Source organism: Rhopalosiphum maidis, chromosome 4 (genome assembly GCF_003676215.2).
Source record: "Rhopalosiphum maidis isolate BTI-1 chromosome 4, ASM367621v3, whole genome shotgun sequence".
Classification (NCBI taxonomy): Eukaryota; Metazoa; Arthropoda; class Insecta; order Hemiptera; family Aphididae; genus Rhopalosiphum; species Rhopalosiphum maidis.
In genome coordinates, this window is record NC_040880.1 from 51,935,827 (window position 1) to 51,962,372 (window position 26,546).

The following is a 26,546-nucleotide window of genomic DNA, read 5'->3' on the forward strand; positions in this document are numbered from 1 at the left end:
ATTTATTTTCTCGCATATAAATAACATATTTTTTGACTAATTTATATGACATAGATATATAGTATAAAATATAAATGTATTATTGTAAATTAACATATAAAATATATAATATACATACAACTAAGCCCATTCAATCTTTTGATTTATGATATAGTTTCATACTACTCAATCAACCCAAAGACTCGAGATCACCGATTGTTTACCAAAATTAATTTTCATAGAAACACTACCACAGCGCCACTCTTTGATTTAATTTATAAAAGCCGTTTTCAAAGCCAAGCTTTCTTTTTGATTTATTATTCTTGCCTTTGTGCACTTTGTTCTCTATTACCATTACGTTATGCATAACACTTACTGATTATAATAAACGTATAAACTTTGTCACTCTTCGCTTAGTCTATAAATTCAGTCACTATACTTTCCCTTATTCTACTCCCTTCACTCAGTTGAGAAGATAGTAAAATTGATGGATAAGCCAAACGTCTATTTTGTGCACGTTATATATACAAATTAAGTCCTAAAAGTTGGATCATGTAAAAAAAAAACAAGACAATATATTATGTATATGCAAAATTGTTTTGAAAAGCGAGAGGACATAAACGTATTTTGTTTTTAGAAAAATATCCCTTAAATGTTTTAAGTAAATATGAAATGGGTTCCACTGGGCTAAAGTATGAATAATTTAAATGAAACGTATAATGTTTGTATATATTATACATCTTTTCACTCAAAAAAGTTTATTAAGATGAAAAAATATAAGATAGTGAGCCAGATACAGTGACTGGAAGTTCGCCCTTACATCCTCTCAGATTAAGTCATATTTTTAAATTCCTAATATTGGCAGTATTACTATCAGAAATATAATGAATATAAAGATTTTAATTATTTGTAATTTTGTATTATATGAACGTAAAAATATCTAGTTTTAATTAAATATTTTCAATCATACCATTCTATAATTTTAAAACATTACTTACAATAGTTGGTATATCATGGTATATCATAATTAAATAATATACTTTATACAATATAAATTATAACCAAATTAAATATGAATAAAATGTTTAGTTTAAATATAGATAATATTATTTTAAGACTATTTTACACATTTAAATCGTTTGTAGAGTAATTTAAAGATTCACCTTAGGAACCTTCATCCCAATAAATTTTACAAAGCTCATCCAATTTATGGATACTAAAACAATGTAAGTATAATACACGTAAAGAATATGGGTACACTTTGAGCAGTGCCGGATACAGAGGGGACGATCGTCCCCCCTCGTTCTCTCTCAAAAAAAATAGTTTAAGTCCCTGATTTTAGTTTTTGACGTAATTATAATACTTCAAGGGTAACAAAATTATAATGATATATTTTTTTATTACTATTATCTACTATAAAAAATATTTTTTTTGTTCTGTACGAGACAGTGGAAAATAACATATGTATGTACCTAAATAAATACTTTATCAAAATTAATGTGTGCCCTTTAAAAATCGCCCCCCCCCTGTTATCTTGGTCTGAATCTACCCCTGACTTTGAGAACGTTAATGGAATATATATAGTATTCTAGATCTAGTTTGATCATATATTTAAAAATTAAAAATGTATTTAAACTTAAACATATATTGAATTTTTGTAAATTTTTAATGATACGATTAATCTATTTGGTAAAATATAAACATATAAATATATTAAGCAAATATTAAAATATTGTACAGATGTAACTACAATAACAAAACAATTAGATTTCTCAAAGGAAAACAACTTTCTAATATATTAATGTAAATATTTTGTTTTTTATTAAAGCACTTTTTTTTTTTTAATTAAAAATACACAATCTGTAAATATTTTTTTTTAATAAACATATTATGAGCAGCTACACAAAAATACATCAGTATCATGATTATGAATGCGTATATGTTCTAAAAATGTTTAATTTTTAAAAATACACATTTGTATAAGACAAACTACAAAATATTTATAAATATAATATCATAAGTATACTAAAAAGAAAGAAATATCATATAAGTAGCATTTATATAAAACCATAATATGAACATTTTTAACTTTTGAATAAAAAACTAAATTGTTCATCATAAAAAAAGACAGAGTTTTAGTATAATATATTGAGAATTGTATAATATATATATATACATATATTTCCCTTAAATTTCGTTGGCATAACAACGGTTATTGAACGGGTTTGAAGATATTAAATGTTAAAAAAAGTTTTAAGGTATCCTACTGTGCCTGCCTGGCCACCCGCAGTAAAACTTTATTACCTACTTTATTATAATTCAAATTTGTTTCATTATCATATTACCTTTACAACTATGGTCAGTTAACTTAGAATAATACCATTGAGTATAGATTATTATAGTTTAGATTAATACAGTTTAAAATAGTTAAAGTTAAAATATCTATAGACGTACTTACATAAAAATTGAAAAGTAGAATATAAAAAACTAAAACAATAAACTACATTTTCATAAACGTATCTTTGAAAAATAAACAATTTTTATTTATAGTTTGACATTTTTAAATTAGTGTTTTTATGCACAAGAAACTTTAATATGTACCAGTTTACGGTACGTTCCAATCGGTAATACTATACTACCACTATAAACTGCGTGCATTTATAATATATTTCATTAAATTTCAATAGTTTTCATGTAGATACTGATAATATAAAGGATTTTTATTAGATAGCTTTTAATATGTTATCTAAATTTTAGTGCATAGTCATATAAAGTAAAGGAAACCTTTTATTTTTTAGTAGAAATAAAGTTTCTATAAGACCGCTGCGTATTGATAAAATATCTTATATTCCCGCCGTGTGTGAGTCTGTCCATCGGGACTTCCATGATTACCAATATTATTGTTAATTTAAAAAAATATATAATAGAAAAATATATCTTAAAGTATCATTATTTGTTTCAAATTAATTTTCAAAACTACTGGGAAAATAAATTCTTTTGAGATCAATCTGGTTCAATTTGCAATTAATTGATAAGACTGTATAAAACATTTTTAACAATTTATCAACTGTTAAACAAATCCAAAATAAAAAGTTTTCTAAAAATACATTGTAAAAAATATACATATCATGGTAACACCATTATCTCACTCGTTGATCCGCTCTGCAGAATTTAAAAGCACACATCATAATAAACCCGATAGCTCCCTCATACCGAACAGAATTCAAAACGTAGTGTAAAAATAATGTGTATATTATGGATTTCGGGTGGGGGTTTCGCTATAACTCTTATGACCTCAATATAAATGCAGTATCTGTACTGAATTTATTGGTACTATTAACTAAATAGAAATAGTATGTAAAATACTAAATGTTTTATACTTAGAACATTGGAACAATTATTAAAATATATTTATATATTTATGTATATTATTAACTATCTAAAGAATTATATGAAATAATACTACCTGTGTAAAAAAAAATATTAAACATTAAAAACACAACAAGATTTTAAAACATTATAATGGTCAATATAGTAAATACATATATATATTTTTAATTTTTAATTATATTTTGTTTTATTTACAATCCATATTAATTAATACAATAAAAAAATTTGGTCGAAAGAAAAAAAATGATATGGGGAAGACATGAAAAGAGAAAAATAAATATCCATTGACCTTACTCTACAAATATATATATGTACATAAGTCATATTAACATTATAATCAATTATCTAAAATCTGAATTCGAAAATTGATTTTTTTTATAAATTTGAGTATGAATTATAATAATTAAGTTAAAAGGTTTCTGGATCATTTTCTTTTTAGTCGGTGGGTTTTATCGGGGAGGTCTAGAGAAGATCAATTTGATATGAGAGGATTTGAATGGTTATGTAGTTTACTATGGAATCGTTTGTAGAATTTAAATACTTGATCGGGAATTGTCATTATGGAGGGTTCGATTACAAACGAAGCATTGGTTATTTTTCTGAAAAATATTGACTGAAAAGATTGTATAATTTTTATACTTGAGTTTTTGGATGCTACCCAAAATTGGATGCTATAATTAATCAAAGATAGGATGAGTAGTTTTTATATTAATATATTATATATTTTTTTTTTGCAGTGATAGTTTGGATTTTAATGGGGAAGCACAATTGATGAAATATTTTGTAATGAATATTTTCTTTTAGTTTGGTGAGACGTCTATCTAGATGCGTTCTAAAATATTATACTGACTGTTCAGTTGGTATTTATCTGTTGTTGATATAGATCGGAGATTACCTACAAGGCCATAATGTAAAGGTTATGTGGAACAATTTTAACTCATTAATTCTTATTCTCAATTTTGAGAGCCAAATTTGTAGTTGGTTAAAATAACTTTGGTGTTTAAAAGATGCTATTTAAAAATTTGGGTTAGAGGCAATTATACCAATTATAACAGTATCATCATCAAAATAGTAAATAGTGCGATATAATTTGTTGAATATTTTTTTAGTCACTTGCCATTTATGTATTTTTCCAATAATTTTGAGCTTATCATTTTTTAGAGGAAAATTGTAGAATATGATGAGGAAGGTTTATATTATATGATTTAGTAGTTACAACTACTAAATAAATTAGTGAATAAAACGTGACAAGGCCCAATTCTATAAAGTTATTATGAATTACATTATGACTAATATACAGTACACATAATATTATATAATTAAGACTAAAAATAAAACAACGGTCAAATGAATATATCGTACAATTCATCGATAGTGAACGACTAATTAAATATTTTAGTTAAAAGTAAAACAAGAATTTGAAATCTTAAATAAGATGAGAAAAAATATGTTGGGGCACTTGTTGCAAAATATCAATGCTCTTGGTAAGAGGAAGCTGATAAAATAATTTATGCTGTAAGATGAAGTATAAAAAGTTTAACCGAACGGTTACTATTATAAGAAAGAACATTAAAAGAGATAGAGCTTAAAAAAGAAGCACAAATATGACCGTTTATTAATTTATAAATAAGAGTTACGAGTACTAAACACACTACCACCACGACTTAAAATATTAGTTTTTTTATTTCTATCACGTCTGAATATATTATATTGAATAAATCACAGTTCTTGATCAATAAATTCATCATTTAGCCAATGTTTCAAAAATAATTATAAAATCATAAAAGGAAAACGATATAGAATATTGGCATATATGACGACAATAAAATAACATTTTAAAAATTAAATTTTTATTTTTATAAAAGTTGTACGTTTTTTATTTTTCTATAAATTGAATGAATATACTTATAACTTACATAGGACAATTAACTAATAAAGTAAAATATAATTCTATGTACTCACATAACTATATAAATTATAAATATAACAAACAATAAAATGGAAAAAATTAACTTGCTATGCTACGAGTGCAAAATCTATTTTTAATAACTTTTGTCTATAACATTTCGTCAGAATAAACATCCCATTATTATTATTATTTACATAAATATTGGGAAATAGAAAACTTGAACCATCTTTATAAAATAATACATTGTAATATATTATATTATGCTCTATATTCTATAATTTACATTTCTAAAGTATTCAATTTCTAAAAATATGTCAGTTACCAACTAGTTGTTCTAAATCACACTCTGGAATTGTTTAATATACCTATACTTAATATATTAAAAATTAATTCGTATAGATTAAAATGGTTTTATAATTTAATATAAAACCCATCAAGGTAAAATATTAGTGTAAATAATAATAACTTCCTATGGTATGTTGTTTTATAATTTTTTTTTTTTTTTTTGTACTTCATCATTATACTTTTTTTGTGTGTGTATCAACAAATCTTTTGTTTGATATTTACTATTGTCCTTATACAGTATGCACACACAGATGAATATATTCACTCAATAAAAGAGAACTTTTATAAAGATTACGCGCTTTAAAAATATGAAAAGGATTATGTTTGTGGCATAGCATATGAAAAGAATACATAAAATAATCATGCTTTCCGTTTACAGACCAATGGTCTATTCTTATTTACATATGTGCAATATACATCACTCAACATACACACATATATAAATGAATGGTTTTTACTTTATTTGGTTCATAGTTAAAACATTAAAAGAATTTACTTTTTCAAAACTAAATATATCTAGATAAAAATAAATAATAAAAAACACACTTTAACAATATATATATTTTTTTAAGTTTTAAATGCAATATGGTTTAATTTAAGTTATAATTTAAAAATAAAACGTGTAAGAAATCTTTTTCCCTTCTTGTATAAGAAAAATACTAAAAGAAAAAAAATTAACACACGTGACTATCGCTTGATTAGAATTCGGGATAAAAATCTATATAAAGTTGTTTGGGTTTTATCCAATAGCTTTTACGTTGAGATGAAAGAAACACGAATGAATGGACATCTGGATATGATCCAAAGAAGTTTATTACTTACGTCACTAAGTACAAGACGATTTAACAGGTTGAACTAATAGAAAAATAAAATAATTTACTTTTTTGAATAAAAAAATTGTATTTTAATTCACACCCTATTTATAATATTATTTTACTACTCGCTACTTGATTTCTTAAACTGAATCTTACTCCTAGATAAAATGTGTACTATATTTAATTGATTTTATTTTTTTCCCAATTATAAATTGAACCTTAAATAAAAAATGTTTTTTAAATAATTCAATACAATTTAAGTTATAATAAATTATAATGTTATCCTAAAATTAATAACAATTAACAAACTTAAGGATATTTTCACGTTTAATTAACACAATAAGATACGAAGAATTAAAACTAACTATGAATTTATATTTCAAAAAATGATAGTGTAATGTGTTCTTTTTAATTATTTGTGTTATCATTAAATAATAAATTGTTAGAATCATAAATTTCAACTTCCAGTGCTAAGTATTCTATTAATATGAAAGATCATAGCCATGTTAAATTAAAATAATTGATATTGTATCTTGTTAAGTACAATGTAAATTATGGTTTTAATGAATTAATAGATACTTAATAATTTACAAACATTTTCATAATATGCTTTATTAGGTTTATAATAATTATAAAAATCGTTAAGTTATTTATTTATTCAATAATTAAATTCCTTATCAGGAATTTATTCAATACATATAACTGATATTCGAGACTAAGTTGGGTTAAGGCAATGTAAAATTCTGTGGAATGATTGATTGTACCCGTTAAACGGGCGAGGATGGAAAATAAAGAATCGTTTCTTATGTAGTGAAAAGGAACACAGAAAGAGATAGAGGATATTAAATCTGGACATTAAGGGTACCATTAATATAGTGAAAATGTACAGTAACACGATGGGAACCTAGTGAGAGAATATCATGAATTGAACAGATGAGTGTAGTAAATGTGTAGCCTTGTAGAAATGTTCGATTTTTAATAGAGGTTATTTTAGATAAATGTAATAATCCGTAGATTCCATTATATTATTCTGTATTATTACATTGTTTACATAATTTTGGAATAAAAACTAATATTATTAATTTACATTGAATTATTAAAATACAAAATAGTATTAAACTGATAACAATAATTTAAAATTAAAAATCAAATTTTGTATTTTACATAGAAATTATTAATGTTGATCAATTCTTTACATGTTTTTTTTTTTTTACTGTTGACCTACATTTATAATTTTTAAACATTTTTAATACAATAACTTATTATATTTTTGTTACCGTAACATCCTTACAGTAAGAATCTGAAATCCCGTGGTTTGCTAAACATCTGAACATTGGTAAGATGATTGATTGGTTTTAATGTACAAATGTGTCAAATTAATGAAATAGATGTACCTATATATTTAAGTGGAAATAACACGATAGAATGATTGATAACATTAAACTATTTAGTTACAAATTATAATATTGCAGTAGTTTTTAAATACGTTTTTAATAACAATATTTTTATTTTATTTTTTTTCCCCACTACAGTTTTATAGCCTTTACTAGAATCTTCTAGTAATATTGTATAATTTAAATCTTAAAATATATTATACATCACAAATACTATATAAAATTATATTTTTATAATTTATATTGATTATATAATAGTATAATACAATTAATACGATTTTTTAAGCATATAAAAACAATTGTAGTATAAATTATTAGTCGTACTTACTAAATTATTATTGTCATTCAAAATAATAGAAAAATATTATAGTCAACACTAAACTTTATAAATATGATAAGCTCAACTAGCTAAACTATTATTAACAGAATTATGCATGCCAATAAATAACTCAATAACATATTAAGTACATACATATTCTAATTTCTTAAGTATAAAAATCAAATATTAACAAAAAATAAATTTTAAAAAACTGTCGCATTCCCTTTCGTAAATGTAAATTAATGTGTACCTATATGATGCTTCTAATAGAAAACTTTAATAAACTTAAAACATAAAAGTATTAGTTGCCACAATAATAGAACAAATCAATGCAAATTTCATATTAGTAGCATTGATTATATATAGTATTATAGTATTATATATACTAGTATGCTAGTAGGTAATGATTTAAAGAGCCATTTAAATCATACTAAAAAGAGTTAAACAATGAAATAAATCTATGTATTTCTATAATCTGCTAAATTTGGACATTGTATCTTGCTCAATTTTTTATTACTTTGATTATGAATATTAGTGAATTATTTAATAAAATCGATTTTAAAATCATGAACACATTAGAATTTAAGTATAGTCAATAATTTATAATATTTTTTGAAAAATCATATTAATAACACTGTGATGTGTTGAAGTAACTATATTATGGATCCCAATTAGTTGTAACTTTTTAAATATTGTGTTAGACAGTTTATTATTATGTTGTGTTTTTTTCACCAAAATGCATTTTGTTTTATTAAATATATAATAATATATTCTAAAACTTAAACAAGAAATATTTATTCTGAAGTAAAATAAGTAGTAGCTATATGTATAGAATATATCAACCTTATACATAACTTCTTATAAAACCATAAATAAATTATTCAACAGTTAATAGTATACATTTTTAAACAACCATAGATAACACTAGGTTCTGAAGCAAAATAAAATTATTAAATATATTCGACGCGTAAAATTGATAATAAAAAAAAATAAGTATTCAACTGTTGTTTTACCAGTTGAACTAGTTACATTGTTTTATAAGCTGATAAAAGTTGATATCACAAATAAATAACCTAGTTTCAGCAAATCAGTACGTTAACAGCATCGTAAACAATATGAAATGTTTTAACAGAGTAGATAATAATAATTTGTATTGTACAAATTAATAATTATTCATTTTTTTTTTAAATTGTTGATGTAAATTATACAATTATTTTTACTTAATTTTGAATTAAAAAAAGCTTTTAAATTTATATAAATACATTTTAAATAGAAGATATGTATAATATTTAAATATTTAAATTTTAAGTGACGTAAAACATTTCGATATATATTTAAGAAAACTAATACTAAAAAATTGTAATACTTAATAGTTGATTGCGTTCAATTTAATATTACCTACTTATTAAATTTACTCAAAATGTTATTTTATTATAGGCACTATTTTACTAACTTCGATTTTTACTTGATACATGATGATGAGAATTAACACAAAATATTGTAAAAAGAATGCTTGTACATATTTTATATAATATTCAATTTAAGTTACCACTTGACCTCTAAACTAAACGGGTCAATAGGATGCTGTATTTTTTTATTCTATTATATTAGGTATACTAAAATTAATAAGATGAATAAAAAATAACTTATTATACTCTAATTACAAATTTAAATTCGAATGTTAATAAATGTATATTCTTATGTTTATAAATATATTATTTTATACATAAGTTAGTAATTCCATAGGAGTTCAAAATCATAATATTAATTTGTATTAAATAAATGTAAGTAACCGACTTCCAATAAACAAAATAAACATTGAAATAAATGTAGTAGAACAGCAATGTTATAAACAAATGTTCAATACTTAATGAAATAGTAAATCATTATATGTAACAAGTAGGTATAATGAATTAACAATAAGTTACAATTAAAAACTCCATTTTGATTTGCATAAATTAAATATAACCCTGGACTCAATTTTTGTTTTGTTTTTTAGTAATGTATTTTTTTCTTAATTTATTATATTAAATATTTTTATACTAATCAAGTTAGTTCATAATATAGTTAATTACAGTTTTATTAATTGTAATTCAATTATTTTTTATGAGTACTTAATTACATTTATTTTTTTAATTTGGCAATTCTTTAAAATAAATTACAATTTTATATACAGAATAATTTTTACACTTGATTCTATATATATTCTATATATTACGTATACGAAATATTAATAATAACAATTAATTATTAGTTTATAGCATGATTTGTCATAGTTCATAAATAACAATGATATGACACTTATTTAACTTTTAAAAGCATGTATTTATTTAAAAATATAAATTAATCTTTACTTTAACAATGATTTAACAAAAAATTATAATAGTTACAAAAATACACACACTTTTAATTTAAAATGTTGTTACGTATTTTATTAAAAACAACCTAGCTAGTGCGAAAACACGATAGTCATATATACATTTCGAACAAATTAGTATAATAATAATTAAATATTCGGTACCTACGTAATTTAAGAAGTAGAAGTGGTACCTATTACTCGTGCAAATTCTACAAGCCATTCTAATATAGTTTTATATCGTCAGCCTACATTTGTGTTTATGAAAAATTAGTATAATAATAAAATCAATAACTATGAAATTTAGTACTGTATACCTATATTCAATACATATATTAAATTTTACGATATATAATAATATGTTAATATACTAATACTGTGTATCTAATTTTATATTTTTTAAATTAATAATTGTAGTATACTGTTCAATAAATAACTTGGTAAGTAAAAATTTATCTTATATGTATAATGTATATATATAATATATATTATATACATTACAGCAAGTATAAAATAAAATAATATGAGTACAATATGTTATTCATTGGGGCATATACGCATTGTGCAATCGTCTCGCCGCACGTATAACGGAATTGAGTTATGTTGTCGCCTGAGACACACGGTTGGGTTGCGCCCACTCAAAAACGTCTCATGACCATACGGAAAATAGAAAAACAGAAATGTTGCAGTTATCTTTAATCGCCCGTCGGCAGCAGCTAACCGCTAGCGGTATTTTCCTGAAGTACGGTGATAGAAGCGGGAACCAATGGAGAAGGATGAAATACAACGAAAGGACGATGACAGGGGACGAAATATCTGATGCAGGGGAGGAAGGTTTAGTGTAGCGGGTTGTAGGGTGGTAAAGAGAGCGAGAAAAATACGAGAAAAATTCGTTGTTGACCGGAACAGGCAGCAGCGGTGACAACGTAATGAACTACACACGTTTGTTGCTTCGGTCGGCGCACACGCATACTTGACCGGACCCGCGCGCACATCGCTTCGACGTCATGAATATAATGATTATTATTACTAATAATAATAGTAGTAGTAGAAAGTAATATTACTAGTAGTGATGCTGAGAAAAATAATTCATTTTCTTTGAAAACTATGTTATAATCGTATATGCCAAATTTAAGTATATGATGTGGTGTTTGAATACGCTAAAGAAAATTAAACAAGTTTGAATAAAAAAGGAAAGTATAGGTGTCAACTTTCTTGTATCTCTACATCTCACCGACAACCATTAAGTACAAGTATATAATATAATTATATTGTTACACATCCACAAGCAAATCAATAATATACATTATTAGTAAATGGGTTTAAAACTAACACATATTACATAAATGATTCATGATTTTCCATAACCTATGATCAAAGTATATATATTCATAAAATAGATAATGTCTAAAGTAACAAAAATTTAGTTTTTATTTTTAAAAGTAATATTGGCATTATATAATGGGTGCATACTACTTGCGTCCCAAATTTATAACAGCAAGTAACTTGCATCCGGACAGTTTAGATGCAAGTTATTTGTTATATTATATATTACAGTTACCTGTCATATTTATTGACGGCATATTTGCGTCCCAAACAATAATTTCGTAACAATATAATTTTACAATTAGGCATACCTATAAAAGGAAAAAAAATAGTAACAACGTAAATTGTTATATTTAACAATTATTAAGAAATTTAAAAATATTTCACAAAATCGCTAATTTCAGAACTATAAGTAAATAATACGAAAATAAAACATAGATACCTATATATTGTCATATAATTTAAAAACTTTTGAACTACAAAAATCTATAAATGTTGTTATAAATCAATATTAGGTAAAAATATATGACATGCATTAGTTATATAAATGACATACTGTTAATTTCTTTGTTGTCGAGTTAGGGAATTTGATTTTCGAAAAATTTTATTTTATTTTTTTGGTTACTCCTATAATTTTTTTTGATTTAACGAACGGACTATTTGTAAGAATATAATATATGTGTATTATTTTAGTAGGTACTTCGATGAACACGAAAATATTATGATGTGAGTGATAAAATGAAGAATTAAATTTCGAATGAAATAATTCACACGAGTTAGTGGTTCACCGAAGACTAGTGGAACACCCAGTCCATACTTGAGGTGGGAAACGCGAATCTTCAGAGATATAATTATTTAGAATATAGTCACAAAATTGTTGATACCTTTTGTTAGCAGAACTAATTGTCAATAGATCTATGTCCATTCACATCCTCGAAATTCTTATTCAATTTTAAACTACACATATGAGTTTCCATATTTAATTAAATACGTACGTTGGTACGTTGTGCCTAACGTCCTCAATCATATTGTAATCGAAATTATCATTTGGGACACAAATAACCCATCAATAAATATGATAGCTAAGTCGCATCTGAGCATTTAGGACGCAACTTGCCTGTTGTAATATTGCAGATTCTTAACAAAAATCATATGGGACATGCAAGTCACATACAGCCTATATAATATGACATAGAATAAAAATAAGGCTACTGATAGCGCTGTTGTCACAGTTTAACCGGCCTCGCTTTCATAGATACAATAAAAAAAAGTCAAGTTGATAAAAAACATGTATATTTTTTTCATGTAAAATTTCAAAAGAAAAGGGTCATCAACTTAGCAATAATTTCTATAGAAAAATTAAGTCCAAATTGGGCAATTAGACCAACTAAAATATGATGATAATATTGATTAATTTGCGGATTCAAAAAGTAGAAAAGTTAATTTTTAATACATTTTTGTATTGTACCTATTACTATATTTTATATTATTTACTTATTCATATTGTTGTAGGTGCTGGATACTATATTTGTTAAGACTATTTGTGTACATTTGAGTTTTAAATTTGGGGAGCTATATATATGCAATTGACGCGCGATAGTGACATTTTAGACGCCACAATTTTACTCTGCACCGAGCCCCGCAAATCATCGAGACAGCTCTGTGTAGATCACATAGAGCACATTCGGTGTTATTGTACAATATAATAAACTCGGGTCCATAATACAATATAAGATACACGAGGGACACGTGTAAAATGACATAATAGTATATATTACTCGAAGTAACCCATAATTTATAATATTAATATTATGTTTTTGTACTGTATATTACACTATAACAGCAATTACGTCACGAGCGCATTGGCGACGTATGTCGCGGTGCAATTAACCGATACGAATTAACCTTTCGGCTACCGACGCGCGCGCCAATTGATGTCCGATCTCGACCTCGACCCCGTCAAACTATCGCAGCACTATACATCTAAAGTATATTATAATATATATATATATATATATATATTCACATACATGTAAACGAGACCCGTTTTACAACGAAAAAACATAATCTCTTTTACTTGCTGATAAAGACTGACTATAATATGTATAGGTACCTAATATATTAATATCACTATTATTGTCACCATCATCACTATTTGTAGTTTGTAATAAATTATTTATATCATATATTATTATTATTATTGATGCGTAAAGCAGCGTAGTTACGATGAAATTTTATTTTTCATAAAAATTCAATTACCTAAATATTATTTTATATATATTTTTTTCAGAATAAACGTACCCTTCGGAATAATACCTATTACCGTATGCAAATATATCAACTAAGGCAATACATCATAATTTTGTGGTTTTGAATGTAATTTCCTATTTTTAATCCCAACAGTAATGCAAATAACCAAATTATTATATGATATTAAATGACTTAAAAGTGGTACATTGTTAAAACAAATTTTTTCAAAATTTACTTTTTACTAGTATTGTATAATATTAAAAATCAGTAAAAAAAAAATGTGTGCCTATCTTTATTATTAAACTTGTATATCCATAGTTATCACTTGCATTAATACTACATTATATTTAATCAACAATATAATCGAATGAATAAAAATAATTATTTAGAAAAATACAGATAATTTCCTACTTTATTACTAAATTACTACAACTCCCTTAAAGTATAACAGCACGATAAAATATTCTGATTCAAAATGTGCTATCAAAAAAATAAAAAACAAACACACATGTAAAATCAATACTTTTTTTGTTACACTCAGAATCTAAAATATAATACAATATACATTTTTAATTTGTAGGTAATTAAATATATTAATTTGATACATTAATCTTTAAAATATAATTTTTATTACAATTATTTGTTTAAAGGTTAAATCGATTGTAAAAATGTAACATATTAACATATATTTAATATGATTGGTGTATTTACTATTTTCAAATAACTAAAATTATTTTTAAATGTCTATAAATATGCTAAGTCAAATTTATTGTTATATCTATAAAAGTTAAGATAATGTTGGACTTTTAAGCACAATAATATTTAAATAATTCAAAGAAATAAGACATAACAATACTAACATGTCTAATTAATGAATACAATTTTTAAAAAATAACTATAAATTAACTATCATGTAAATATGCAATTTAGCACAATATTTTTTGTTTTAAGCATAATAAGAGGTTTCAAATATGTATACTAAATATAATCAAAATAAAACGAATATAATGTATACATTTTTCATTTATTATCCCTCGTGGATAGACATATTTATAAGATTTATCTTAAATCGCCAAATTAATAACTAATAATTTAAAAAAAAAATCAAACATTATTTATAAAAATATCTTATATTTATTTTATTTTAAATGTAGGTATAGGTACTTCATTCTTGAGAAGACAATTATCGAAGTGAATAATTATTTTTGGTATGCATTATTAATGGTAAATACTTTAAGATTCTTAACTAAGTGAGAAATGTATTAATTTTACATTGATGTATATTTTTTTTTTATTATTATTATTATTACTATTATTATTATTATTATTATTATTATTATTATTATTATTATTATTACTGTGTCTGTCATCACGATTTGGAGTAGAAATAATGCTTTGATTTTTGACTTCAGCCCTTCTTTGAAAAGGAAAATTCATCTACTTTATACTTTAAAGAGGTCAAAAGTAAAAAATGTTCAGTTGTTTTCAAAAGCGTTAGGAAAAACCCTAAAAAAGTGACGAAAAAATAGGAATTTCTACGCATATTCAGTTTCTTGACAAAATCGATTTTTCTATTTTACTGTAACTCCAAAACAAATCATTATAAATACTTGAAATTTTCATCAAATGTGTATATTAGCATTATCTTTTTACTATTAAGTTTTCAAAATATTTTGACCTTTTTCAAGCTATTAATAGACAATTGAAATTTCGAATTTTCTAAGTTTTTTTTTAAATGACTACAAAAAAAATTGGCTATCAAAAAATCTTTAAAATTTAATACAAGGTTTGTTATAAGTTATACTTATCTTAGTAAAAAAAAAATCAAAAATGTTTAGTCACAATCTCTGTTTATAAGCATTTAAAGTTTAAATATTTACGAAATATGTCAAAATCGCGAAAATTTGCAAGAAATTTTGAAGTTGAAAATTCATTAAATTTTTGTTATTTATATCTAAAGTTAAGAACCCCAATATAAGATTATCCATGAGTTTTCCTTCAAGTAAATGTAAAAAAAAGTTCTAGCGTCAAAATAGAAAAAATTCAATAAGCGTGTGAAATTTATTTTTTTACGAAATCGATTAAAATATAAGGATATATTACAATTTAAATATAAGTAATAATATAATATATCCTACTAATTATTCTAAACTGACAAATCATCTCTATTCAAAACCGTTTTTCATACACAATAATACCTGTCAATGAATTCAACACATCCATTATAATGACCTATTCTCCATCTCTACTATACAGCAGAGCGATACCCACTTACCCACTATTACCCGCTATTATTTTTGGCTCCAAAAAAAAAATAATTTTCAAGTTCAAAAACTTTTCAAAATATTTTACTGTCATAACATATTTTAAATAATTGTATAAAACTGCCATTATTTGTTTATGCCTACAACAAATTAGTTATATTTAATACATTTAAGAAAAAATGATCATAATTATTAGATATAATAAATTGACTTTTAAAAATAGTTAAGATTGTTAAATATTAAATTAATAAAATTTGTAATTTACATATACATTTTTCTAATATATTACGGAACTATCTCTAATAAAAAATAAAAATAAGTCATCTGGCTATAATCATGAGCAATAGACACAGATAAGTACTTAATGTTTATTTTATACTTTTAAATTTTATTCTTTGAATGTACAATACGTTTTCACAATTATTAAATATTTTATTATACACAAATTTAATTTTTAAATGTATACTATTCTATTGTACCATTATTTATTAACTGATGTAAATCCTTGTAATTTTTTGTAAATAATTGTAATAATTATGTATTATCATTTGTTAAACTGTTAAAAATATTAATTAATATTATCAATAAGTTAGATGATCTTATCAAGACACTTTATAAATATGAAAAATAATAAAAATCTATGAAATTAAATAAAAAATTGTTTTATTTAATATAACTAATTATTAGTAAAATATATCAATAAAAATAGTGAATATCAAGAAAGTATCTTAAATAATATCTATTTATTATTTTTGATGACACGATAGAAATGTTAGATTTAATATTTAAAAATAAAAATAAGATTTTGTATGGAAAATATTAATTTAACTGCAAAGTTACTTAAAATAACATATGCAACTACAGGTTTCCTTTAAACTTAAGAGTACAATCTAAAGCTAATGTTATGCTAATTGCATAAACGTAGGATATAAGCTTGAAAAATTTCAATTTCAATTTTTTTTTTTCATTTAAATTTTCTAAAACTATTCAGCAACATTGAAAATTTTCAACGACTGAAATTTACAGTTTTAGTAATAAATAATAATGATAATAACAATTTATAAAATTTATATTTTATAAATGAGTAAAATTTATTAAACAGTTGGTATTTTTATTTTTTTAGATAAGTCTGTAAGTTTTTAGTGTATAAATGTTTAATAAACAAACGGTCTATTGTCTGTAATTTAAAAGAAAATAATTACAAAATCTTTATGAAAAAAATTGTGTTGTCTGTCTTACTAATGTAGATCATACCAAATTTTCGTTCAGCAGAACAAATTTTGTGATGTTAGCTTTAATATTAGAGTAAATTTACATATTATCAAATTTAAATGTAAGAATATTATCAAGAAAACATCATATACTTTTATTAATATAATAATTTTAAACTGAGTTATGAATTTTTTTAAATTGTAATATTTTACATAACTATAACTCAGAGACTACACATACGGGTATAACGTCCTCTTAAGAGCCAAAATGTTTACAGATACATTTTTATATAATTTGATTAATTTTTTTCAAATGATATCTATAAAAAATAAAATTTATAATAATAATATAATAAGTTAATTTTAATTTTATAAATAAGTTGGAAGCCGCATCTGACGATTACAAGAGTCACATGTGGTTATACGTTATAATTTATTGTCATAGAATCTGTAACCAAATTGATTAGATACATTCATGCTTTAATAAAGTGAATGGTTAATGTTTTTACTTATCTTTTCTAGATACTTGTACAAATAATATGTAAAAAATAGTAATAGATACTACATTGGCTATTAAAAATTAAATTTTAGACTTAAGTTAATACAAGTATGGGCAAGCTTGTGTTAAAATCGAAAAGAAATATACAGGTCTATTTTCCTTAGTCAGTTATGAATACAATAAGACAATCATCGAGTTTTCTAAAGGAACTCTATATAGACAAAATTCTAGAGGATATACATCAGGGGTGGTAAACTTGCGGTTCGCGAACCACATGTGACTCTTGTAATCGTCAGATGCGGCTCCCAACTTATTTATAAAATTAAAATTAACTTATTATATTATTATTATGAATTTTATTTTTTATAGATATCATTTAAAAAAAATTAATCAAATTATAAATAAATGTATCTGTAAACATTTTAGATCTTAAGAGGACGTTATACCCGTATGTGTAGTCTCTGAGTTATAGTTATGTAAAATATTACAATTTAAAAAAATTCATAACTCACTTTAAAATTATTATATTAATAAAAGTACATGACATTTTCTAGATAATATTTTTACCTTTGAATTTGATAATAGGTAAATTCACTCTAATATTAAAGCTAACATCACAAAATGTGTTCTACTGAACGAAAATTTGCTATGATCTACATTAGTAAGACAGAGACAACACATGCGGGTGTAACTTCCTCTTAAGTTAATGTACGACCATTTACTACTGTGACCTGTAACATAATTCTGAAAATGCTAACACCTACTTTCAATAGGTATTTATGGGTATGTACTATGCTGCTTTCAAAAAATGTTATATATTGTTTTCATCTAGAATTTTAATTCTATATAATTTAAGATAAACTTCAAACAGTTCAAACCTTAAATAAGAATAACATATTAGACTTTATCTACATCATAATATCATAACATTTCTGTATTTTTAAACATCTATTTGATGAATAGGTGTTGAAGTTAAGACGTTTACGCTGATACTCAATTCTAGTTTCACTTATAAGAATTATGACTTATCACATAGTTACAGATACTTACTACGATTCTGAAGTAAATAACCGAATTAAATAACTAAATAATGAAAAATATTAATATTATTAATATTATATTTTGTATTTTTAATATTTGTTAATAAGTACACGTATTTAGGCACCTACCAATATTATTCTTTAATAACAATAAAAAAAATTGTTTGTATAAAAATTATAATACAATATTTAATCGCTATCTAAATTCTATTTTATCACATCGAATAGCTAACTAAACTTAATTATTTAAATAAATAATTATTGAAATAAGAATCATCGAGAAAAACAAACCATATTAATTTACCTTTACATGCCTACAATAGGAATAACCCTTATTTTTGTTTGGTATGCACAGTAGAAAATTACCACAGATTACAAACAACCAGAAACTTTGTGAAATATATATATATTATAATATTATATTCGATATTGATTATGCACGATTTTAAACAAATATGAAAATGCATCAATACATCATTCATTTTTCCAGCACGCAAGCTTATAATGCAGCTTACACGTTTAAAAAACATATTATAGATTATTAAATCAAAACTAACAAACGTGTGCTGTTCAGAATAAAGTTATTAAAAAAAATAAAACTATCCAAATCCAACAACTATTGAATTTATTGATACAGCCAATATATAGGTACAAAAAACAGATAGTAACATACATACAAAATTCTCTCGTATTTTATTGCACAACAGTTATATAACTCAAACTAAAAACATATATAATATATAAACACGTTATTTATTATATTATGTACATAGATATTTGTATAATATATATTATATATATACAATATACATATGTGTGTGTATGCATATGTGTTTTTGTGGAAAAACAACAGTAATATTAAAGAGGTCAATCGAGCGGTACTGGAATTCCCTCTCGTTTTTTCACCATTTTGAGGGGTGGAAAGGTTTATGTGGGATGTTATTTCACTCTGTTTTTATACGCAGTGAATACTAATTGCTCTTAAACATGCACGTCATATTTTTACAAATGTGTAATAGAGGAAACTAAACACACATGGAGATAATATACTTTTCACCTTCTTTTTAAATTACCTAGGTACTAATCATTACATTGGTAGATTTCATTTAAATCTTGTACTCACATTGTTATTACTGTATAAATAGTAACATAAATATTACTACATTTATCGTTCACAATCAATTAATATTATAATAAAATAATAAAAAATAACATAAAAGTCACAGCTTTAATCATAAATTTAACAAATTATAAAAATTAAAAACAACATCGTATTATAAAAATATAGCAATTAATAAATTATCCCTCAATCACGTACAATAACTACCTACGCTATATTATTAATTGTGACAAACACTTCTACACTAGTGCACTATAAATAATTCCTGTAAAAATTAAAATGAATGCTAAACTCTAGTTCCTCTCTCCAGGTACTGTTCATAAATTCATTAATCATCTATAATGACGAAGCGAATGTTTGAATAGTTCAACTATTATATTGTAACAATTTAATGATTTTAGTTTTTATTACTATAAAATTTTAAAAAAATATTTAGTTTGAAAAATTAAATTAAATATGCTCTTGCTATTAAAACTTGGCAATTTCAGATTCGACAAGTTTCATCTAAAAATAATGTAAATGGTAGTACAGCACAGCATAGGTACACATAATACACATCAAAAAATATTTTCCCCGATTGGTACTATTTTTATAATTAAACTTGTAAATTAGTTATAACATATTATAATAATCCGTTTGTTTTTAATTAAAATAAAATACATTGAATTTTCATAACTTAAAAAATACCAAGGTCTCTTTTATATTTTGCCTCAAATTGTTAAATATCTATAATAATCATTGTTCATTGTTGGTACTTAATTTAAAATGTATTTTACTATTCAAAATATGTTTAATTAAACTCTCAATAATAATTTAATATAATAATAATAATCAATTTAATAATTAAAAATGGAATCAATAGAAATAGAAATACTGTATTCCAAACAGAAAATTTCCTTCAATAAAAAATATATTGAATACAAAAGAACAATCCAGAAATTCTCTGTAGCTTTTCACTTTAGTTGAAAATTTCATAATAACCGTAAATAAAGTACTTTAGATTTATAAGTGATATAAATGAAAATCTTTAATAATGTATTACTGCATTTCTTAACTATACAATTTAATTATTATATTAAAATTATATTTTTTTAAAACTCGTCATATATTTAAACGTGAAATGTATAAATTAATAGTCTTACACTAAAGAAGAGTTAGGTCAGAAACGTTAAGAACACAACTAAAGGGAGTTAATCCTCTAAGAAACTGGCAAAACAAATGGTAGCATTCACCCAGGATATAAAACTCAAGAAATAATAATATATCCTAAAACAGTTAAACAGTTATGAATAATTATACTTTCCAAAAAAATAATACTAATTAATTATAATTTTTTAAAATGAGATACGCAGTATAAAACTGGCATTTGAATAATTATATATTTGTATAACTATATAAATACAAAAAAGAAATGGTTAGAAATAATGTTGTTTTTATATCATTATGCTAAGTTCTTTAGGGCGTATTTTTCATTATGTATAATATGTGTGCAATTTTTTGTTTAACATAAAATCGACATTCCAAGGCGATGCTTTCTAGACTGTAAAATGCCCGCAGGAAAGGAGGAAACCCTCTCCAGTTTACCTCCGGGGAATGCAAAAACGAACAATATATCAAAGTCCCAACAGACTTCAATGGTGTTTTTGCATAGGCTAACAGACGTTTTCAAACTAACAACTTAAAATATGTTTATGAAAAATGCAATTATAGAAACAAGCAAATTAAAATAGGCATTTATTTAGGATTTGGCTAACTGAAAACAACACACGTTAAATTTATGTAAGTACCAAGTAGATTTAGCAACAACGATAGTTGTTTCCGAAAGTCTGTGCGTATATCTGCGACAATTACGTTGGCAATGGATAACAATCGTAGTTTAAATTATTATACAACGTTATTATTACTATAATGTTGTTTATTTTAACCTTCAAAATGGTATTTAATTTTCACGTGAATCACTGACAGATTCTGACTATAAACTAATTTTCCTTTAAGACAATCAAGAACATCTATAGGTTTAAAATACTTTTTACATTTCTCAGTATAATGATTAATATTAAATAGTTAAAAATAATAAATTTCTGTCACTCAGAAAATAATATTGATCTTAGCCCATAGTCCTATGCTTTTCAAATACATAAACTTAACCAGAATCAACCAAGATCTTCAAAATATAAAAATACTAAGATATTTGAAAACAAAAAAATTTTATTTTAAATATCACAAAATATCCTATCAAAGAAATTCAAATGAACAAAATAAAATAATCAGCATTCTATAAGTGAAAGTCATTTCTGAAATAATGAATATAAATATATAGTATACATTGCATCGTGCGACTCGCCTACAATAACACACAACTGATATATTAAATCATAATGCATCTACAACTAATATATCCAATGGATATTAAATATTACAAGTTAAATCTTGGGTCCTTATTTATATTTAAATTTAAATTTAATAAACCTATAGTTCTTATATTCTTACTGCCTACTCAGTACCTAGTACCTACATTATCTATTTAAAATATTATTATTATACTCGATAATTACAAGCGTGTTGGTTATCAGCCATTACGTGTCTAAGTATTATTTATTTATAAAATACAATTAATACATTTTAATATTGTACCGATATATCACTGTGGCATACCCACAACAAGCTACATTCATGTTTTTCCATAAATCAAAATCGTTTTTATTACTAGCTTAACTGTTCTATGTTTTGCCAATATTTAGTTAAAATGAAAATCTTTTTTAATATATATCAAATTCTTATATGTAACAGAATTTAATCGATTTTCCATTACGTTGAATTTACAGTTTACTTTCATATTATTTTGCTAATACATTAAAATTATATCAAAGAACCATTAGAGCTATGTGTAAAGTAAACACCAATGAATAAAACCAACGTATGCGTAAAGTACACGTACATCTACACAATTTACAGTATGACCAATAGGTTACACTTACGGTTTTTTAACAAAACGATTTGTAACAAGTGATAATTTTTCATAATTTTTTACTAAATATTATTTTATTTCTATTCTCAAGCAACCATGTATATTTTATTCAAGTCTATGTACTGACTTTATCAGAATGTTAATAATTTCAAGATAGATCTTTTCTGAATCTGAACTGGACATTTTATAAAACCCAAAAAAATCAATCGTCTACTAATGAGTTTTTAATTATAAGAACATTAGGATTTAAAAATCAATGCATACCTGCCAAGTCATATTGTCGTAAGTTCGCGTAAGGAACCTTAACAATGTATATATACTATATAGTATATACATATATATGAGCTATTGCCTATTAAATTAGCCTACGTTGTTGATTATCAATATTATGTTAGGAGAAAAACAACTATTTAATTTAATGTAACCCGTTCTTTGAAACAGTGCCATGTGCGACTAACTGCGCGGCGCGGACAACCATATAACACACCTATAAATTAACATATTTTATGTATGAAATTTACCATCCGGCATCCACGAAACGGAATGATAATGATACAAGTTGGCTAATAATACATGTTTTATTATGTGAAATTAAAACGATTATCGATTCGAACAAAGCAATACATATGTCATACAAAATGTCAAATGAACAATTGATTGATTTACGGAAAACGAGAAAGGCTGTGTTTAGTTTTAAAAAAAATTAGATCTTAGATCCCAAACCAATGTATACCATTGTAGAAATATGAATCAGCCCTTGTCCCAAAATCATTGTAAGTACCTACCTACGTACGGGGTTATAATAAAACAACGAAAACGCGTTAAAAAATATCTATACGTAGCAGACTACGTATACGCACACGCATGTTTTGTATAGCGATCGCTGTAAGCAGTATGCCGTTATTGAATACGTGAAAAAAAAACCATTTATTATAAACCAATTTATAATGACGACGACGAGCGTACACCGGCAGGTACTGTTTACCGTGTTTACACACTACAGCACGTTTGTCCATATTTTATCGTAAAAAGACGCGTAATTTCAACACGCGCCGCGTCTACAGCAACACATTATTGCAGGTTCGTGTGACAAGCTGCAGTCGGCGGGCGGCGGCGGCGGCGGCGGCGGCGAAGGTCTGTTTGACTGACATCCATATGGTCGCACATGTTGAACCGCTGCCGCGGCCGACGAATGCCGCCGCCGCCGCCGCCGCCGCTGCCGTATTGTTATTGTATAGGTAGGCCACCGTCGCCGCTTTGAACGCGGTCCGATAAGCGGGCGCGCGCGACCAACATCATCGCCGGTGAGTGGAACACACCGAATAGAGTAGGCCATTACATAATAACAATATTATTATTATTATTATATAGTATACACAATACACGAATATATGCGATTGTGGCCACGCGATAACCTCGCGTTTCCCCCCACCTTTAAAAACGAGCGAGCGCCTACGATGCCAAGCCGCGCGGGAATCGCTATACGTTACCCCGCCACTGTTTGAACGGCATCACTATACAGTATACGGTCGTACTGCATCAGTCAGTGCAATATTACGCGGTAGGTACGTAATTGTTATTGATACCATCACATTAATTATTAATATAATATTACCAATATTACAAATATATGTGATATTTATAGATCGGTGGCTACTGCCATAGATCAATCTCACCTTGGCCACTTGGAAGTAGTCGGGCCGGAGCGTCTCGACAATATCCTGGTCGGGTTTGATCTGCGGCGCCACCGAGGACCGTATACCGTCCAAAACACCTTTGAACGTGAACTTCTTCATGTCGTCAGTCGCGTATCCGTCGCACGTTGTTTGACGACACCAACAATAACAACAGGCAACAACAACGGTAACAGCAACACACGCGCGCCGCCGTTTACCACACGATCATAATAATATTATTTTATCTAAATTTCCTGGCGCCGGGACAGCGGTTAACCGGACCGACCGGTACACGACACGGGGGAAAAAACCACCGGCGAGTTCAGTTCGCCATAGGTTCGTCACACGCGTTCTACGACGAAAAAAAATGTACGATAATATAGTTATATGATGTTATATTATATATATATATATATTATATCTCATCAATTAAATTCTTAAAAAAAATATGAAATAATAATATACAGGCATTAAATATTATTTCGGACGAAACGCGCCGCACACACGTCGAACGACGACTGACTGCAACGATCGTACTGTGTACACCGAGAAACGCGACGCACGAAATGTGTGTACCGCGTAGCCGTGCGAGCGCGCGCGGGCGCGTGTGTGCGTGATGTATATTATACAGTATGCGTGTACCTTCGCGCGGCGCTACGTAGAGCACCGCGACGGCAACGACTGTGCCGTTTCCGCGTATACTGCACCACCACCGCGGCCACCGCCAGCAGCACCACCACCAACGGCAGTTATCTCGCCGATATAATATGTGTGCGCGTGCAGTATTATCTCGTTATCTCGCTGCCGACAAATGTAACGTGTCGCGCGCGTACGGTGACGGAGTACGACGACGACGACGACGCACGGGCCACGGGCAGACGCGGCTCAGCGTCGACCGCGTTCCACTCGGTACTGTGGACGCGCGTGCGCTCCCCCGTCTGCCCGATACACCGCTTTGTGCGGGTGCGTGACGCCGCCGCGACGCCGACCGCCGATGGGGGCGCCCTGCCGGTGGTGGCTGATAAAAGTTTACTATAATATACGCTACGGGCGCGTACCTCCCGCCGCCGATCCACGAGCGGTGTTCGCGCGAGGTTACGGCGGTGGCGGCGTTGTCGGCGGGTCGCCGGCGGAGGGTAGTGGGAGGGGATTTGTACGCGCGTAAAGGTGTTCGGTGTTGGTGGTGGTGCGCGCGGCGACGGGGGAAGCTTGCTGCTGCCGATCCCGGGCTGTCGCCAATCGTTAAACGGCGGCGGCAGCAACGGCAACGACGACGACGACGCCACCGGAGCCCCTCAAAGTAACTCGGGCATTTTACGTGTGTGCGCCCTCTCCGCGCATCGACATACATACATACACACACACACACACACGTGGGCGCGCGCGCGCGCGTGAAGGGACACCGACAAGTCTACTCTGACGCGGACGCTTCGGCCGGCGAGTGACTGGCGGCGCCTCTTTTTCGCATGTGTCTGTGTGACGCGCGCCCGGGCTACCCTCATAATAATAATATATTGTAATATTATCATAAAGTATACCCAGCATCAGTGATCTCTGGGTTGTCATCTGCGTGTGTAATGTCATGTTATATACAACATCAATACGTACGCAAATCGATTTTTCTTTTTTACACCGTCCGTATGAACGAGTCCGAAAAAAAATCAAAATATTATAAAATCCTGATA

At 26.6% G+C, this 26,546-nt stretch overlaps 1 protein-coding gene across 4 annotated transcripts in view; it reads right to left on the reverse strand.

Moving 5' to 3' along the window:
* LOC113555917 (syntaxin-binding protein 5) overlaps positions 1-24,981 on the reverse strand; it is a 137,298-nt gene extending 112,317 nt beyond the window's left edge. For all 4 annotated transcript variants that reach the window (XM_026960537.1, XM_026960536.1, XM_026960538.1 and 1 more), the window contains exon 1: positions 24,862-24,981. In XM_026960537.1, the coding sequence (XP_026816338.1) occupies positions 24,862-24,981 (120 nt within the window). The remainder of the gene's footprint in view (positions 1-24,861) is intronic.
* Between the last annotated feature and the right edge of the window lie 1,565 nt (positions 24,982-26,546).